At 55.7% G+C, this 18,540-nt stretch overlaps 2 protein-coding genes across 2 annotated transcripts; one reads left to right on the top strand and one right to left on the bottom strand.

The window, feature by feature from the left end:
• The first annotated feature begins 1,627 nt into the window (after window positions 1-1,627).
• Window positions 1,628-11,641, top strand: Tmem179 (transmembrane protein 179). The gene is made up of 4 exons (XM_051196682.1): window positions 1,628-2,199; window positions 9,025-9,162; window positions 10,033-10,111; window positions 11,397-11,641. The coding sequence occupies exons 1-4, from the start codon at window positions 1,643-1,645 to the stop codon at window positions 11,574-11,576; spliced, it is 954 nt and encodes a 317-aa protein (XP_051052639.1). The 5' UTR covers window positions 1,628-1,642; the 3' UTR covers window positions 11,577-11,641.
• A 3,471-nt stretch (window positions 11,642-15,112) lies between these two features.
• Window positions 15,113-18,197, bottom strand: CUNH14orf180 (chromosome unknown C14orf180 homolog). Its single transcript, XM_051196402.1, has 4 exons — window positions 18,073-18,197; window positions 16,447-16,576; window positions 15,737-15,772; window positions 15,113-15,345 (listed from the first exon to the last, which is right to left on the bottom strand). Exons 1-4 carry the CDS (start codon window positions 18,181-18,183, stop codon window positions 15,113-15,115), a joined length of 510 nt encoding a protein of 169 aa, XP_051052359.1. The 5' UTR covers window positions 18,184-18,197.
• Window positions 18,198-18,540: the final 343 nt, after the last annotated feature.

The following is an 18,540-nucleotide window of genomic DNA, read 5'->3' as shown; positions in this document are numbered from 1 at the left end:
TGTGCTCCACCACTGACTGCGTTCTACCAATCCTCACTGGGTGCTGGGAATTGAACCTGGGTCCTTTGGAAGAGAAGCCAGTGCTCTTAACCCCTGGTCATCTCTCCAGCCCCTGATTTTTTTAAGCTTAAATGGAATTCATATCTGAGTGTCAGAGTCTGTCTGCTTCAGATGCTGATATTTAATCATTCCTCTGATTCTCAGTTGCCAGGGTCTTTTTTATTTTGGCTAAAGTCTTTAAGTACTATGGATGGATAGGATTTCCACATGTGTTCAGGTTGGGGCAGGCTGAGCTTTCATAATGTTGCCTCTGGCTGGGATTGGGGGATATAGCAGTGGAAGAACCCTGGACAGATTATCTGAGGAGAGGGTGGCTGCTGCAGAACTTTGCCTGGTCTCTCACATATGTACTCAAGAGACTGCAAAGTGAATTTTCTATGGGTGGCTAACAAATGGCAATGAGTGTAGGAGACATTTGACCTCCTGGTGATAAGCAGAAGACAAGTTACAAATCGATGAGTCACCTTTGCCATGTAAGACAAATTGAGTCTTGGGGAAAGGGTCTACAATGTGGGTATGTGGACTGCAATGCTCAGAGATGAGCTGGGTGATTCCTGCCAACACCACTTCAAATGCTCATACCTCACGACCCAGCTGCTCCTCTCCTAAGAGTTTTTTTTTTAAAAGACTTGTGTGCTGCCTGCATGACCACACAAACACAGACATCAGGATGCAGAGTCGGGAGCAGCAAACACTGGATACATTCAATGCCTGCCCCCTCTGTCCCAGGGATAGTCACACACACTCCAGAAGAGTCATTATTACAGAGCGTTACACAGTTACTTAAAAGACTACCACAGAGCTGCTTGTGCAGGCAGGGAACAATGTCTGCTGCACATTGTTGGATGGACGAATCACCGTGTGTGCTTATGTGCAAAATGTCTGGATAAGTAGACATCAAATTGTCTCAAGTGGTGACAGGGTGGTGGGAAGAGGAGGGAACTTGGTGTCTTTACATTACAGATATACACATTTGTTGAAAGGAAAAACAAGTGCATATTTCAGCAACAATAAAACAAAAAGGATTTAGTGTTGCAGCCAAGAAGAAGAAAAAGTGCTGATGTAATCTATATCCAGAAGGAGGGCTCTAGGGCTTGTTCATTCTGGGAATTGGACTAACGGTTACTTGGTCTTAAGGGAAACTAGAAAAGTCATTAATTCTATTAATTAATGCACCAGCAGCTTCATCTCAGCAAAGAGGTCTTAATGAGGTGCCCAGGGCAGCCATTATTTATCTTACAAATGCAGGCTGGAGGGCCCCACTGTGTGGGGTTGAGGGCATGGCTCTCAGAGTACAAACAGCTCACAGACCTGCTCCAGCCCAGGGTTACCTGACCATCCCTGCTTTCTGTCTCGATCCCTATTGACCTAACTCTGCCTCCATACTCTTCACAAAGGCCTTGGCAAAGGAGTCACCACAGTCTGCACTGCAAATTTGTCTCCATCCTCCTTAGCTACTAACTGCTGGTTCCATTACTGACAGAGTCAGGTCTCCCCGCAAGCTGAGTTAGGGATGCTCGCGCCCCTGCCAGGTTCCCATGGCACATCTCCATCAAGGCAGTCTGGTCTTGTCCCGCGTGGGATGCAGCCCGCCAGTCTAAGCCGCGCCGCAGCGGGAGCTGTCCGCGGTGCTGACCGCAGGCGCGCCCCACGTCTGGCCGGTGCGCACGCGTCTGCGCGCAACGCAGGAGACCCGCGGGCGCCGTCACTGCGCAGCCTCCCGTGCGGTTCGGGCCAGGCCTGTGCGGTGCCGGAGACTCGCGGCCCGGCTCCTGGCGTGGTCGCATTCTCTGCCCGCGGCCTCCCCGGCCGCCCCTCTCGTCCTGGCACCGCCATGGCGCTCAACAATTTTCTCTTCGCGCAGTGCGTCTGCTACTTTCTGGCCTTCCTGTTCAGCTTTGTGGTGGTGGTGCCGCTGTCCGAGAACGGCCACGACTTTCGCGGCCGCTGCCTGCTCTTTACCGAGGGTATGTGGCTGAGCGCCAACCTGACGATGCAAGCGCGGGAGCGCTTCACCGTGCAGGAATGGGGCCCGCCGGCCGCCTGCCGCTTCAGCCTGCTCGCCAGCCTCCTGTCGCTGCTGCTGGCCGCTGCGCACGCATGGCGCACGCTCTTCTTCCTCTGCAAGGGACATGAGGGGTAAGTGGGGGCCTCTCAGCGGCCCAGCACAGACACACGCAGCACTCACGCGCCTCCTGGCTCCCTACCAGGTCCTTTCTCCTTGGGGCATGAGTGCCTCACCTCTTCTGCTGCAGAGGCCTGCAGGTGTCAACGCGCAGCCTCACCACTTCCAAGCAGACTGCCCTTTGTCTTCACACAGGCCCGGGGCCATGAGGCCATCTGCCCAGCCCTCATGATCTCCTTCTGCTCCTAGAGTGAGCCTCAGTCCAGCTTCTGGGCCCTGACTTCTTGGGGTACAGATGTTGCACAGTCACGGTCACAGGCCGGGCTCTGGCTCAGCTAGGCCACACTCCCTGCGAACCTGGGACCACTTGCAGCAGCCTTGGGCCTACACCCCTCTCCCGCGAATGGGGAAAGGGACCACTCTTTGAGAAGAGGGGGTAGTTTTCTATTCCCGCCGCCCCATCTTGGGAAAAGATAACAGAGGGTGGCTGGGAAGTTCCTTAAGCTCACTCCTGGCACTCTGGCCTTGTCTGAAGGCATGTATTGTGTGTGTGTGTGAATGTATGTGTATGTATTTGTGTGTGTCTGTATGTGTGTCTGTTATGTGTATGTATGTGTGTGTGTATGTGTGTGTGTAGTGTATGTGTGTATGTATGTGTGTATGTATTGTGTGTGTCTGTCTGTGTGTATGTATGTTGTATGTGTGTGTATGTGTGTGTTGTGTGTATGTGTGTGTGAGTGTATGTGTATGTGTGTATGTATTGTGTGTGTATGTGTCTGTGTGAGTGTGTGTGTGTATGTGTTATGTGTGTATGTGTCTGTGTGTGTCTATGTATGTGTGTCTGTATGTGTGTGTGTGTGTATGTGCCTCTGTGTGAGTGTGTGTGTGTATGTGTTGTGTGTGTATGTGTCTGTGTGTGTCTATGTATGTGTGTCTGTCTGTGTGTGTGTGTATGTGCCTCTGTGTGTGTGTGTGTGTCTGTGTTTGTCTGCAAGTCTAGAATCAAAGTGTCCTGAGAGTGGGTCTGTGGCAGCCCTTCTTACATTTGTACCTGGTGACTCCAGCTCTCTGTGTGTCCTTTAGCTCGGGGCTGGATCACTCCAGTGTCCCCGAATAGCCCGTTTCTATCCTCTGGGTCTCCTAAGGCAGCCACGTCCACAGGTATGAAGGTTAGGACTTGGATGTAGCTTTGAGGCGATACAGTTCGACTCACTATGCTAAGGTTTTCCCCAGGAGTCTAGTGGAAGCCTGGGATGGTCCTAGGAGCCGCCAAATGATGAGGACCAACTCCTGCCTGTGAGGCTGAGGTTCTGTCTAGGGTGAGGCCATGTCAGCTGGAGGACAGAGCCCTGACCCTCTTCAGGACCCCTCCTTGTCCCTCAGCCTTCCACTGTCCACATGAGCTTGAGAGTCTTGTCACCAAACTGGGAGTCACCTCCCAGTGTGCAGATTGGGGCAGGGTAGCACCCTGAGACAGGAGACATGGCAGTGGCTGGTGGAAAGGTAGGGCCATGACTTGGTGGCTCAGACACATCCTGTGTCCCTTTGGGTTTCCTCCCCAGAGAGGCAGCCTCATGGCGCACATGGCCTAGTCAGGTGAGCCAGAGAGCAGCTCTCTAGAGAGAACCCGGGGTGTGGACGACCAGAGGCTGAGGTGAGGACCCGAAGAGCTTGCAGGTGGCAGCCATGGTTGCACAGGGCAGACTGTTCTGCACCAATCAGGCTGCAGGCCCGGGCCCCCGCCTCTCCCTTTTGTCACTGTGGGTGTTCATCTGCCCAGTGAGTGACCTTCGCAAGCCACCTTAAAGACACAAGAGAAAGGCTTGAGGGTTCCGGCCACCCAGGCCTCTTTTGCTGTGCACCAGGGGGACTGACGCACGGACAGGTCCCGTGGCCTTCTTCACACAATCAGCTGAGGCCGGTGGCAGGATTTGGGAGACTGTAGGTGACTTGGCATACCATACACTTTGAATTGAAGAGAACCAGCACGGGCTTGACCCGCACCAGCGGTGAGGTCTGGGCGGTTCCCACTCCCTCTTGTGGAAGAATTGGGGTTCCTTGTTCTCTGCTTCAGTTCTTAGTGCTTACCCGATTTTAACCATGCTTGACCTCTGTCCAGGCTTCTATAGACTAGCCTTGTCTTCTCAGGGACATCTGACATATAGATAATCCTGCTTGGCTACCAGGCATTATTGGCAAGGGCCACGTGGCTGTCTGGCTGCTGTCCTTCTCCCTGTCCCCAGTATAGTCCAGATGGCAGTCAGCCAACTGTGCTGTCAGTGCTTAATAGGGGCACAGGTCTGGTGAGCCACCCCAGGCCAGGTACACCCGTCATCACCCGGGGGATGGGTGGTGAGCCACCCCAGGCCAGGTTCACCCATCATCATCACCCGGGGGATGGGTGGTGAGCCACCGCAGGCCAGGTACACCCATCATCATCACCCAGGGAATGGGTGGTGAGCCACCGCAGGCCAGGTACACCCATCATCACCCGGGGGATGGGTGGTGAGCCACCGCAGGCCAGGTACACCCATCATCACCCGGGGGATGGATGGTGAGCCACCCCAGGCCAGGTACACCCATCATCACCTGGGGGATGAGGCAGTACAAACACACCTTCTCAGTTCGTCCTCAGGCCAGCACAGAAACTGGGAGTGTCATCACACAATGGAGAGGGACAGAAAAATGTCTGGACCAGGAGGCTTGCAATTTTGTGGCCACGATGCCGGCTCTATTATGATTGTAGATTCATGACTTGGCCAAGAGTCGAGTCAGCTCTTCAGTGCCCCTGGGGAGGTTGAGTCTGCAGATGCTAGGCTAGCAATGAGTAAGGTGCCCTGTGGAGAGAGAGAGGGCACAGTGATTCCAACAAAATTGCCAGTCAGACTGTGTAGTGGCAGGCCATCAAAGGGAACTCAAGAGGCTCAAGGAGGCAGGACAGGCATTTACAGTGAGCTCATGTGGTAGGCAGTGACCTGTAGGGGCACTGGATGTCCAGCCTGTGGAGGACAGGTGCCAGGCTTGCCAGTCCCTGGATTTAGAGGGCTTGTCTGGTTCTGTTCCAGGCGCTCTCTGATTCTGAGGTCAGGTGCCAGCCCCAGATGCCACCAAGGTACCTCCCAGTCAGCACTGAGGTAGAGTGTCGCCATGTAGCCTCCTCAGGGACTCTGTTGGTTGGCGCTGAACATATGGGTCATACGCAGTGGTAATGGAATGAGATTTTCCTTCTATAGGGCATGCTTGCCATGCTAAGCAGGTTCAGGCTGCTCAGACATAGGGTGTAGAGAGACAGGGTCCGGGCAGCATTGCAGAGGGTGGTGTACTATTTCAGTGGATGATCCCTGGTACCTATAGTTTCAGGAATGCACCCTCAGGGAGAAGGAGGACCCGGGTGAGCTATCGCCTGAAGCTTTGCGCTAGAGCATCCCTTTGAGCTGGGGCTGGTAGCAGTCTGTGAGTGAAGGACCAGGAAGCATTGACTTAATGTAACCCATCTGCCTGCTTACACCTGTCGCTCAGCCTTCAAATTGCTCCCAGGGCTTCCCAGGATAGCTGTCGCCATGGAGACAGCACATCCAAGGCTGGGCACACTGAGATGCAGTGAGAGGAAGATGGGTTAACCCTGTGTGTTCTGTCCCTTCCCACCCACTGCCCATGTGGTCCTGTCCTTGGTGATTGTGTTCAGGGACAGGGAAGAGTAACATTGTAAATCTAGGAAATAGGATCCAGGTGTGGCCTTATGCAAATCAAGTTCTTTGGAGATCTAGAAGGTCCAGCATGTTACATCAAGAAAAAAACCAAACAAAACAAAAACCGCAAAACCAAAACTAACCTAGAAGAGCTAGAGACTTCTGGCTGGAGACTTCTGGCTGGAGGCTTCTGGCTGGAGACTTCTGGCTGGAGACTTCTGGCTGGAGGCTTCTGGCTGGAGACTTCTGGCTGGTGACTTCTGGCTGGAGGCTTCTGGCTGGAGACTTCTGGCTGGTGACTTCTGGCTGGAGGCTTCTGGCTGGTGGTGGCTCAGTGTGGTGGGCTGGCAGCTGGACTCAGAGTTCCTGTGTCTCAGATCTGCTGTGCTGGCCTCACTTCAGGGACATGGGCTAGCCAGATGCATGTCCTGCACTATCTAGGGTCTGGGAACTCTGCGCTGCTGCCTCTGAGACACACATGACGTGATGCTGGGCTGTGGTTGGTCTCGCCTTGCTGTCTGCACCGTGGCCAGCTCAACCCTCAGAAAGGCCAGTGGGAGGCAACAGTTGGGATGCTCCACCAGGGAAGACTACAGGAAGCTGTCCAACGGGGGAGGGACAGATGTTCCCTAGGAGGAGCCCAAAGTCCTCAGTTCTCAGCCGTGCCATGAGATGGATTTCTGTGCATGGACAGGCCTGTGTCCTTGCTTCTGCCTGTGGAGACTTGGCTCTGGCTGCCCTTGATCACCCCATTTTCCCTGGTGGGGGCAGCATGACCACATGGGCCTGGATGAGCTCCCGACATCCTCCACTCACAGGCTACTGGAGAGAGAGTTCCATGGGCTGAGGTGTCCTTGTCTGTCTGTGGGTGGGCATGGAAGTACCCCAGCTTCAGTCTCCAGCTGTCTAGATCCCACTCTGTACACCCTAAGTTCCTGGCAATAATAACTTTAAGCCTGGGTACAGCTTAAGTGAGCTCACTGAGGGTCTGGGAGGGCAGCGGGTCCTTTTCAGCTCAGCCTAGTCCAGGTCTGTCCTGGGACAGTGTGGGGTGGTAAGCGAGCACCCCGGAGTGTGCGGGCTGCTTGTTCTTGGTCCTTCACCCACACGAGCTCCCCGGTTTCCACAGTGATCCATGGGAGGGGGCTCTTAGTACCCAACTCGGGGAGGAAGGAACAGGGTTATTTCATTTCACATCATTTAGTTCATCCATCGTGAAGGGAGGTAGGGACATGGAAGAAAAGATGATTTGTTACCCATGGCATGCTTTTTATACAACCCAGGGCCCCCTGCCCAGAGGTGGCACTGGCTTGAGTAGGGTAGCATTGCTGTATCAATCGTTAATCAAGAAAATGCCCCATCGATTTGGCTACAGGCCAGTTTGGTGGAGTCATTTTCTCAGTTGACCCTAGCTTGGGTCAAGTTGACAAAAACAAAGAAAAAATAACAACAAAACACACACACACACACACACACACACACACACACACACACGCACGCACGCACGCACGCACGCACGCACGCACGCACGCACCCACGCACCCACGCACGCACGCACGCACGTGCACCCCGCTACCACAGGACCACAATGTCTTTGTCATCACTCCTGGTCAGGGGGACCGAGGAATCCTGTGGAAAAGATCACGCTAGCCCAAGGCAACCCCCGAAAGCTAAGTTCCCCTTTCCATTTCCCCGCCCCGACCTGGAACAAAGTGTATCCAGTCTTTGCTCTGCTCCGTGCTGGGAGAGGAAGGCACCAAGCCCCTGCTGTAACCACACAGAAGCAGTGGACATCAGGTCCTGCCTTGGCTCCTGGGCCAGCCTTTGGGTAAGGGTGAACCAGTGTAGGTGTCAGGTGGGCAGGGCCAAGGACTGGCATGTGTGCCGGGGGGATCCACGCGCGGATAGGCAGAGTCAGCAAGCCCAGGCTGAGCGGGCAGTGAGTGGGCAGTAGACGCTGCACAGGCCTTTGCTGCCCACTGAACTTGGTCCTCCAAGCCCTGGGTTGTGTAGCAATGGCAGGGCATCACTCCTTGTCTGTCCTTGATGCTGTGACCATGAGCTGTCTGTCACAGCTCATGCCTGGGGTTTGTTGCTGTCAATCAGCCCAATAGTCATCAACACGGTGTGTCCTTCCCCGGAAGCTCCGTGTGATCCCAGGAGGCATCAGGTGCTTCCACCTGCTGACAGCTGGCTGTCACGGGTGGTGAGTTGGTGACATGACCTGAGTTACTCTTAGCTTATTTATCTTGAGTAGTCAGGGTTACACTGTTCTAAGCCGTGGCCCTCGTGTCCAGCACTGGGTTGGCGAATGGTCAAGAAGGCTTGTGGAACGAACTCATTAATGGACAAACCCGTCAGCCAGAAGCGCACGTGGCTGCCAGGCAGGGCAGGGCAGGGCAGCCACTTCTTAAAGTCTCATGTGTCAGTTTCCCATTGTGAAGCCATTTTTGTCCGGGCTGGACGTGGGCAGGCTCCTTTGTTGACTGCCACACTCTGTGCTATGAATCTCCCACGGTTCGGGTGACCCTGGAGAGTATGGTGGAGCCATAACTCCCACATGCCCCCTTTCCTGTTAACATGTGTGGAGTCAGGCTGGCCCTCGGGCAGCAGAGGGGAATGGACGGGGCTTTTCTTATATTGTACCCTTCTCTGCTTAGGGATTAGAGGGTCTGGAGCTCACACCCTGGGCTTTGGGGTTTCAACCTATGTATTTGAGCGGACACACACACCCATAGCTGTGAGTGTGTGTGAGTAGGTGGCCTTAGAAGGGGCCTTGTGTTTTCAGTGTGTGTGCTGGCTCCTAGGCTGTGGGAATTACGATCTGGGGTTCTTGTCTTGGCCTGATTCTCCAGTACAGCAGTAGTGGCAAGACCTGGCTCTGGGTCCATGAGAGAACAAGACAGGCTGCTTGATAGCAGCAGAGAAGGAAGCAGGCCCTTCAAGCCCCATTCAGCCCCATCAGGACCCCAAATTCAGCCCCATCAGGACCCAGCAGGCCCTTCAAGCCCCATTCAGCCCCATCAGGACCCCAAGTGCTCACCAGAAACCGGGGAGTGCGTCCCCTCTCTGTGGTCAATGGGAGTGACTGGCGTGGGTGGGGGTGGGTGCTGAATGGCTCCCTAGCATCTTTCTCTTGGCCACCCGCAGCTCCTTCTTCTACGCCTTCCTGAACCTCCTGGTCAGCGTCTTTGTGGTTTTCCTGGTCTTCATTGCCAGCACCATTGTGAGTGTGGGCTTCACCATGTGGTGTGACACCATCACGGACAAGGGCGCTGTGCACCACAGGTATGCCTGGGCCCTGCTTCGCCAAGCCCCTCCCTACAGGGCCCACCCCTTCCCTGGACCCCGTGATGCTTTTCTTCCTGACTCCCATCCCCAGGCTGAGGCTTTGCCCACCTGTGCCCCCCATCTGTTGCTCCTACTCAACATCAAGCTCCTCTTTCTCTGGCCCAGTAGCCCACAGCATCACACGTGGCTTGGGGCCACCACTCCCATCTCAGACCCCCAGCAACAACATAGTTGAGGCTGGCCCATGTGTCCAGGGACCCTTCCTTGAAGCCGTCCTCTTCCACCCAACAGAGGTCAAAGCTGACTCCCAGTGCAGTCCCTGGAGGCATCTGCCTCTAGTCCCCCTGGGGACTGCCCCTCTCTGTCTTAGGGTCACTGTGATGAAACACCACGGCCAAAGCAACTTGGGGAGGAAAGGCTTTATTCAGCTTACATTTATTTCCACGTCATAGTTCATCATCAAAGGAAGTCAAGCCTGGAGCTCAAGCAGGCCAGGGACCTGGAGGCAGGAGCTGATGCAGAGGCCATGGAGGGAGCTGCTTACTGGCTTGCTCCCCATGGCTTGCTCAGCCTGCATTTTTTATAGAACCCGGGACCCCCAGCCCAGGGATGGCCCCACCCACACTGGTCTGGACCCTCCCCCATTGACCATTAATTAAGAAAATGTCTTACAGGCTTGCCTGCAGCCCGATCTTATGGAAGCCTTTTCTCAATTGAGGTTCCCTCAGATAACTAGCTTGTGTCAAGTTGACATAAAACGCCCCTCACTTTTGGGGGGAAGTAGTCTCTGCTCCCCAGCTTGGTGCTTGCTGCCTTTTGGCCCAGGGACTCACACATCACCAGCCACTTTGCATTATGCTGTTTTAGCTGCGAGAAGTTCCAGGACATAGACTTGGAGCTGAATGTGGACAACTCCGCCTTCTACCGCCAGTTTGCTATCGCCCAGGTAGGTGGGCTTTTAGGTGGGGAAGAGAAATGGCGGTGTTGGGGGTGGGGGTGGGGACCACAACAGACAAGACAGACTCCTGATCCCAGGCAAGGAAACAGACTCACGGGGGGGGGGGGGGGGGGGGTTACAGCCTGTGGGAGCAGCAGGAGAAATCCCCCGTCCTGGGGGCTAGGACAGCGGTGTGTCTGTGTGTGTGTGTGTGTGTGTGGCAAGAGAAGGCATGGGTAACTCATGGACAGCCAGCTCAGGGGCCAGGGGGTGGGAAGTGCTGAGTGGGTGGGGAGGAAGAGGGGGGAAGGGAATACAGGATGTGGGGTGTTTAGGATCTGGAGTTGTCTGGAGGACAGGGTTTGGATTCTGGTCTGGCTCCTAGTGTTCAGGCGGGCCACCTGGTGCTGTCTGGGGTGAAATGGGGGACCTGCCCTGGGGAGATTTCTGGCCCCACCTTGCCCTACCTTTCATGTGACTTTTAGACTATGGGTACACATTGGTAGCTGAGGGCCCTGGGGAAGCTTTAGGATTTTCTGTCCTTTGAAGGCTGCATTTGTGCCCCAGGCAGGTGGTGCAGGCTAGGGGCACCTGGAGGGGGGGCTGAGCATGGACATCTGTCCCTTCCCACACACACGGGGCTTTCGCCCTCCGTGGCGTCCTTCCATGCCCCAGTCTACCTTCTGGAGGCTCTGGTTTGTCAGAGGCTGAACTGAGACGATGCGTGTCACTGCCCAAAGCCCTCGGAAGTCCTGACGTTCTTTGCAGAGATGAGCTGAGATGGTCAAAGGGACCTTCACGCAACTTTAGCTTCGGGTGTTTTAGAACTAATTTGGACCAATTAGACAGAGGCGTGCGCAGTCTGAGGACAAACACGCTCAAGTGAGAATCAGGTTGATGCAGTGCAGACCAGGAACTGATTTCATTGTTTCTCTATCAGCTGTTTGGAAATCGCAGCTAAAGGTCAATTTATCCCCCTGACTAGAGGGGCTCCCTGATCTGTAGGCATTCCTTAGATCCCTGTGGGTCGGGGCGGGAAGAGGCTCGTCAGTTCGGGTGGGAATGGCAGGGGCCCCCCAAGCCTCTGTGCAGACCTGGGTTCCTGCAGGCATTGGACATAACAGTCACTGTGGAGAATACGCCAGGTGTGGGTGTGCGTGGCCGGCCTCTAGCCTTAGAGCGCCTTTCCCTTGGCTGCAGAGCAAGAGTTGGGAGGTGGGTATAGTGCGCAGGGACAATGAGCAACCCCCCCCCCCCACACACACACACTCATGCTGCTCTGTCTTCTGTGCAGTTTGGTCTGTGGGCGTCATGGCTGGCCTGGCTGGCGATCACCACCCTGGCGTTCCTGAAGGTTTACCACAACTATCGCCAGGAAGACCTGTTGGACAGCCTGGTTCATGAGAAGGAGCTGCTGCTGTCCAGACCAGCCTCCCGCACCTCCTTCCAGGGGGAGAAGAGCGCTGTCATCTAGGCTGGAGCCCCACCCAGGCTGGCCGATGCAGCTCTGCATGTGTCCCTTGGCCCCTCCCACCAAGAGCAGACAGCTTGTATTCCCATGGAGAGCCTGACAGTGATGGCGCAGAGACCAGAGACTAGGGGATGGGGTGCCTTCTGGCTTCTTGGCCTGGCCTTGGTTAGTGTGATCCACACTCCGCTTCTGCGTGGCCGTTTGCCCATATATGTGCATGTATGTGAGCATGTGTGTGCATGGGAGTGTGACTGCAGAGCAGAGGTGATGGCGCTGGGTTAGCAGCCATTTGGCACCGCCACAGGCCCCAGCACCCAAGTCCCTGCCCCTCCCAGAGGGGACCGTCTTTCAGCCCATACCATCTTCATCTAAGGTCCCCAGAAGGCACCGCCCCCCCATAGCAGCAGGTGGAGGATCCTGGTAGGGATGTGGGACCCTGGGCTGCACTCTGTCCTCTGCATGTGAGGATGTCTGGGGCTGCTTGCTGTGGTAGGAGAGCCCCCCCCAGGCTTTCTAGGTGGCATGGTCCTCTGTGTCCCAGGGGTGGGGCCCCCATGTGGGAAGAGGCCCAGCCCACCTGTATCTCAGTGAGCACGTTTAGTGTTCTTGGACCTAGTCCGAAGTTGTGCTGCAATGCCATTCTTCCATCAGGCAAGGTGACCCTGGCCTGTGTCAGCCCACTGTCCAACTCCAGTGGATGGTGTGGGCCCAGGCTCACTGTGAGGGCCTGAGGGGGATCGCTTGGGCCCTAAGAATTGAAGCCAACAAGGATGGTCACGATGCTGTGCAAGGGGATGCCTATCTGGGGAGATCAGCTCCAGGTAGACTGACAACCCCACCTTCTGCGGGGGCTGGTGACCTGGCTGAGCTCCCAGGAGGAGGTGTGGATGCTGGAGAACTGTTTTGAGGTTTGCAGAATGACCTGGTCTCTTTTTCCAGACTGTCACACCAGCCCTCATCTGTGGGACATGGGAACACTGTCTAGCCCTGAGACCCTTCCTAGGGTTGGCTCCTTCTTCATCTTCTGCCTTACGTCCACACTAACGCTGTAGCCTCTTAGGACCTGAAGGAACAGGAGGCGGGCGGGGTCCCTGGGGCCTAGGATCTGCCTCAGATGTAGGCCTGCTGTTGGCAGCTGCCTCTTGGGGATTCTTGGAGTTGGTCTGGGACCTGGTCAAATCTAGAGAGACCTTTACTCTCCTACAGATGCCTAGACTACTTGTCCCCAGATGTCAATGTCCCGGGGACTCCTGGGGAAGGGCCTCTGGCCTAGGAGTGTTGGACCGTCAGGGGCGCCTGTCTCGGATGGATGGCAAGAGACAGGCAGAGGCTGCAGAATGGTCCCCAGGCTGCCCCGATGCCTCTGCCCTTCCCCATCTTGTCCCAGGGCAGCCCTTGTGGCTGTCTTCCTGGTGACGCCGATAGTGATGAGTCCTAAGCCTCCATGTGTCTGATTCTCAAGTCAAAATATCAAAATAAAGACCAGACATGGAAGATGCTGTGTGGATGAGGTGTTTGTGTCTTTACCAACCACTTCAGGCCTCGCCTCCCAGCCCCGGACTCTGAGGCTCCAGCTGTTTGTTTATGACTTAAACAGTCTTGGTCTGTTCAGTTTCCAGATGTTCACGGGTGGCCTTTCATGCCTCTGCATTTAAGGAGTTGGACTCTTGAGCACCCCCACACTACGGCACCCCCCAGGCATGGGGATGGCTTTTTAATGGCATCTCTTAGGCACATGTATCTCTGTGTATGTCTTGGAACATTTATTCTAAAACAAAATAGGGCTGGTGCTGTAACACAGTGGCCGACCATTCGCCTAGCTGTGCTGGGTTTGCACTGTAAAAAGGAAACAAAGAAAAATGAAAGCCCCAAACTAGCTAGGGTAGAGTTTTGTGGTCCCCACAGAGCTGGACACACTTTTTTCTGTGGCCTTTGCAGCAGATGCAGGCTGTGAGATGGGAGGCCTTGGCTCTCTTGTTGTAAAACATGGGGTGACTAATCCCCTTTCTAGAAGCAGGGATGGAAGAGAGACCTCACAGTTTTCTGTCTTGTCCCTAAGTGTCTGTTTCCATATCTGGAATACAGGCCAGTAATGAGCCTGTCTTTTACCAGGGTGGAATGAGATGGAATGGGTCCTGGGGCAGCTGGGCCGGTGCAGGCAGCAGTAACCATGGTGATGGCTGACCCTGGCGTGTGGCTTCCCAGGCTTGTCCTCTCTAGACTATTCCTGGAAGCAGGCTTTCTCTCCACTGGGCCCTCCCTGACTGTGTCCCCATGCATCATAGTTGGAGACCATTGTGTGGAGTCCCTGAGGCCAGAGGGGGGTAGATGGCACCTCAGTGAGTTAGGAATATGGGCACATCTTGCTGGGGAGATGTGGTCTTGCGGGCATGGTGGGTCCCTCCCCCCAATTCTCATGAGTGACAGCTACAAAGGACCTGTGGGTTGTGGGGGTAAGAGGGTGTACTCTGGTGCTTAGATGAGCATGCTTGGCCCTGGAGGGATTCCTCAACAACTGTCTCACATCCCTCATTTCTGTAATAATCCTGAGGTTGAAGAAGCTGAATACGGAATCTGTTTCTGCCCACGTAAGTAGAGAGACATCTTAAAAGGACAACCACAACCCTCACCCTGGCTCCCAAACCCTGGTCAGATGCTTGTTCCGGGGTGGTGCAGGGACCCCCTGGTGGATCCTCCTGGTGTCTGACTGGGTCTCCTTGCTGTGTTCAGGTCCCCCACTCCCAGGTAGGTCTAGGGGTCCCGGAGTTTGTTACTGTATACTTGCTTCCCTTGACCTTACAGCATGCATGACAGAGCTGTGTCTGCACAGGTTCAGAAGACTCACGGGATCTGCAGCTGGTGGGCAGGCTTAATGGCCTTGGCCTTGTCTGTGGCCCAGGAAGTGGAACCTCTCAGAACAAACGTGTTTAAAAATATCTTTTAAAAATACGTTTGTCCTGAGAGCAGCTGGCTTCAGAGCTGGACTCCGCTCCCCACACCACAGTGACCTCTGACCCTGGTGTTATGTGGAGGAATTAGACCTGTGCTCAGAGGGTAGACCCTGATACCCACGGGGCTCCACGAACTGCTGAGGAAGGCCCCTGAGACCGTCTCTGGGACAGAAGCTGGCCCAATCCTCAAAGCAGCAGGAGTTTGCGGCCTGCTCCCAAACTGCCCCTCAGACACAGGTGACTCTCATCTTCAAAGAACTGTTTAGCATGTATGGCAGTATCCAGGCCAGGGATCCGAGAGGGAGGACTGGGCAGGAGCACAGGAATACCCAGCCACGATAGTTGAGTTCTTTCTCTGATACAATCTTAAAATCCCACGGTCCCAGGCTGTGCAGACTGGAGTAGGGGTTCCTTTCCCACTTATCTACTTCAGCAGGCTCTTGGAGCTCCTGGCTTTGTCGAGCATTGGCTAGCAGAGCTGTCTTGGGGTCAGTCTTACTGCCCGGGCTCCACCCACGCAAAGCCCCCAGCCACCCTAGGCCTCCACCACCATCACCCTCCAGCGATGTTCAGAGGTGAAGTTGCCATTCAGCCAGGTGTCAGGTGCAGCAGGGCAAGGACTACACGCCTCAAGCGCAAGGTGAGGACGAGGAGCCAATCCCGGAGGTCCTCCAGGACTACCGTGATGGGTTTGACCCGGCCACAGCACAGGCCCAACACTACTCCAAGCAGAACACACAGAGTCAGCCACAGGAATAGGGAACCGCCACAGGATGCTGGCTGGGGCACAGAGCCACCGTGGGAAGCTGGTCGGCTGGGCACTGTAGGGGGGTGGCAGGTCAGTCCAGGCAGCTCCCCAGTGAGGCCCTGCAGGGTGCACCCTCTCTCTGCTGGTGGGGCTGGTGTGGAGGGACACTTATGTCGTCTGACTGTTGGCCATCAGGATGATGGGCAGGTAGGGTCCTGGGGTGAGTCTCATGGAACCCATGGGACACTGATTCTTGTCTAAGGAAGACATCACCCATTTAGGGGTGCTGCTGCTTCAACATGCCAAGGATCTGGGGAGTGGCCCTGGGGGGGGGTGGGGCCACTTGTAGCGTAATCAGGGGAGACTGAGTCAGGGTGTTGAGTAACTGGCAATGTGGGGGTAGGGGTGTGGTTGAGGCTGTGTTTGGTCCTGCTGGCAGATGGGGGCTCCTCCTCAGTACTCACCCTTGACGGCAGCTGTGGTGTTCCTGCGGGCAATGTCTGGGGAGGGTACCATAGATGGCTCAGTTAGGAAAATGTCCTCATGCTCCCCCACCCGCCACACAAAGGTACTGAGACAAGCCTCACTGGCCCGGCCTGTGAGATAAGATAGCCAGAGTGTAACCCCTCCCTAGACGGAGGTGTTGATGGTCACAACTGTCAGTATTCAGGCATCTGTGCTGGCCTGCCCTTGGGGCTCTGACAGGATGCGCCCTCAGCTGCAGCCACTAAGAGTACCAGCTGTGCACATTCACTGTGTTCCCTGTAAAGCGGCCCTGCCCACCTCCATCCTTCTCTCTCTTTGTGCTTCTCAGCCTCTCTCTCTCTCTCTCTCTCTCTCTCTCTCTCTCTCTGCCTCTTTTTTCTTCTGCTACTCCTGTCCCCAGAGGTCTCCACTCACTTTCCCCCAATAAGAAACCCTCCACCCAAGCTCTGTCTTTCTCTGGTGTGCCACTCTTTAAAATGACAGCAGCAGCCACGCTCTCTCCTGTCGGGTGCTGTCCCTCCCACGGACCGTGGCCGATCCTCATGACCCCACACTACAGGTTTATTGGGGCTCTGTCTGGGAAGGCAGAATAGGGACCGACTCTTCTTGGCAGTCCCAGACCATACCAGAGTTACAAGGGCACCTGCCCACCCCACCCCACCCCGACCCTCACCCTGGCCCTTCTTACAGTGGACAGCCACCTCCAGGGGCTCTCGGAACTGCACATGCCTTGACGTTCTCTGTGGCTCAGCCCCATGGCACCCACATCCTTGCCGTCTGGGTCTCAGGATAGAGGGGGGGCACTTGCTGTCACCACCCTAGGATGGGGATGGAGAGCAAAGGACTGTGAGCCCTTTCTGTACACTGGCAGCCAGGGTTTGCTGACCCCTCTAGGCTACATGGACAGGACCTACTGTGGAGGGCCACAGAAGGCCATGCAGGCCCCAGGGCCGCTGTGCCCCCTGCCAATCCCAGGGGGTCTGAGGGAAGTTCTTCACACCTGGAGGGATGACAGCCATAGGCCAAGTCCACTGACTGGAGACAGCCCGAGCAAGGTCGCTGGGAATACTGTCAGAGGCCACAGGCTCAGGCACTGAGAGCCCAGCGGCCAGGGAACATGAATGGCAAGGGCTGGTCGCCTACGGAGCCTGTCAATACCCTGAACTGTGCCTGGCTTGAGACACTGGGGTTCTGACCCAGCCCCTTGAGCAGGGGTTGCCAGCAAACTCAGACCTGGCCGTGCAGCCTCAGAGGTTGTTGGCCCCTCTTCTCTGAGAGGAAGTGGACCCCTCTGCTCCCCTCCACTCCTAACCCTTGTCCCGGAAACCAGGTGTTGCTCAGACCCCAGTGAGGGGTTGTGATGGGGGAACCTGAGATGTGGGGGAGGCTCCCTTTAGTGGGACCCCAGCAAAGGCAGTGTCCAGAGCTGACTGATGGCTATGGGCAGCTGCCAGGCTAGGGTCTGTCCTACATGAAGCTCCCCTCTCTTGGCCTAGGTTGCGTGTCTGGGTGTCTGGGAGGCGGAGGAAGGCGGCACTCACATGCTACAGCCCAGGGACCGCGTTTCTGCTCATATCACTCTGACATCAGCTCCTGTGAACCCCAGTGTCTTATTCTGTGACACGGGACAGAAGGCTGTTTGTGGGACAGAGCACGGGGAAGCCAGGGCTAGCTCTAAGTTGCCCTTGGCAGGGTACTGGACTGTGCACAGCTTGGTGAGAAGCCCGGGGGCTGCTCTGCTCCACCCACAGCTGCTGGTGCTAAGGTTAGCAAGGCATGGCTGCCTCTCCCTGGGCCGCAGCGAGTGCCCCAGGTCTGGGCCCCTCCACTTGGAATGCCTCTCCTGCCCCTTGAGTCCCTTCCCTCTCTTGACTTCTTGCTTCCTCCCGGATGGAGCCTTCGCTCACCGGTTCTGCAGCCATCCATGGCTGTTTCCCCATGTCTCCACCCACCATCCTCCCTCCTGTCCCTCCAACTTCTTCAGTCTGGTTATCGTACTTCCCTGTCCTTGCATGCTGATCCCATGCTGTGACACCCTCCCCCCCCAGCCTGGCGCAGAGCAGAGCCTTCTGCTAGACCTGTGTGATCCTCTTGGTACCTTTGGCTCTGCTACGATGCAGCTGGTGCTTTGGCCAAAGCAAACCCTTCAAAATGGGACCATTTCCCAGTGTCCCACCCAGCTCCGGGTCATACGCCTTCCAGAGCTCCCGGGGAGGAGGACGGGGACGTCGTCTGCCCTCTGGCCCTTGTCTCTCTCCCAACTCACAGCAGCAGCCTATGTCCAGAGCTAGTGTTTCAGGCTGGGTGGCTTTACCCTCTCAGTTCGGGGAGGCTGTGGGCCCCACGTGGCCCCCTCATTCTCTCTGGTTGGATGTCGAGTCCGTGGGTGGGAGTCAGGGTGTAAGACTTGAGCGGCAGACCTCATTTACTGGAACATGGTCCTGTGATAAGAAAGACGTTATTTATTGCACAAGCCATGCTTCTAGAGATAAAGATGAAAAGATGAGAACATCCCTCCTTGGGAACCAGGCTGGCATCCTTAGGCCCCTCAGTCTCACACATGCGTAGACTCCAGCTTCCCTTTGCACGGATCACGGCGCAGATAAACCCTGTGCCCTGCCAGCTGCAAAGCCTTGCTGTCGGCACGTTCCCTTGTGGGCTTGGTCTTCATAACGAACACCCTTGATGGCTGTGTAATATTCCTTTGGGCACCGATGCCCTGAGATTTACAGCTGCCCACCCATCTACTGTCCTGGGCTGCTCAGGAAGATCTCAGTTTATT

This window comes from Phodopus roborovskii, unplaced genomic scaffold (genome assembly GCF_943737965.1).
Source record: "Phodopus roborovskii unplaced genomic scaffold, PHOROB, whole genome shotgun sequence".
Lineage (NCBI taxonomy): Eukaryota > Metazoa > Chordata > Mammalia > Rodentia > Cricetidae > Phodopus > Phodopus roborovskii.
This window is presented reverse-complemented; position numbering and strand designations above follow the sequence as displayed.

Bases quoted from the DNA above. Each gene is read 5' to 3' on its own strand.
- Tmem179 (XM_051196682.1), top strand. From the start codon at position 1,643: ATGCAGCCCGCCAGTCTAAGCCGCGCCGCAGCGGGAGCTGTCCGCGGT. The intron at 2,200-9,024 runs GTAAGTGGGGGC...GGCCACCCGCAG, and splicing joins CTCTGCAAGGGACATGAGGG to CTCCTTCTTCTACGCCTTCC. The intron at 9,163-10,032 runs GTATGCCTGGGC...ATGCTGTTTTAG, and splicing joins AAGGGCGCTGTGCACCACAG to CTGCGAGAAGTTCCAGGACA.
- CUNH14orf180 (XM_051196402.1), bottom strand. From the start codon at position 18,183: ATGAGGTCTGCCGCTCAAGTCTTACACCCTGACTCCCACCCACGGACT. The intron at 15,773-16,446 runs GTAAGAAGGGCC...TACCCTCCCCAG, and splicing joins CCTGGAGGTGGCTGTCCACT to ACATTGCCCGCAGGAACACC. The intron at 15,346-15,736 runs GTGAGTACTGAG...ACCCCCCTACAG, and splicing joins CACCACAGCTGCCGTCAAGG to TGCCCAGCCGACCAGCTTCC.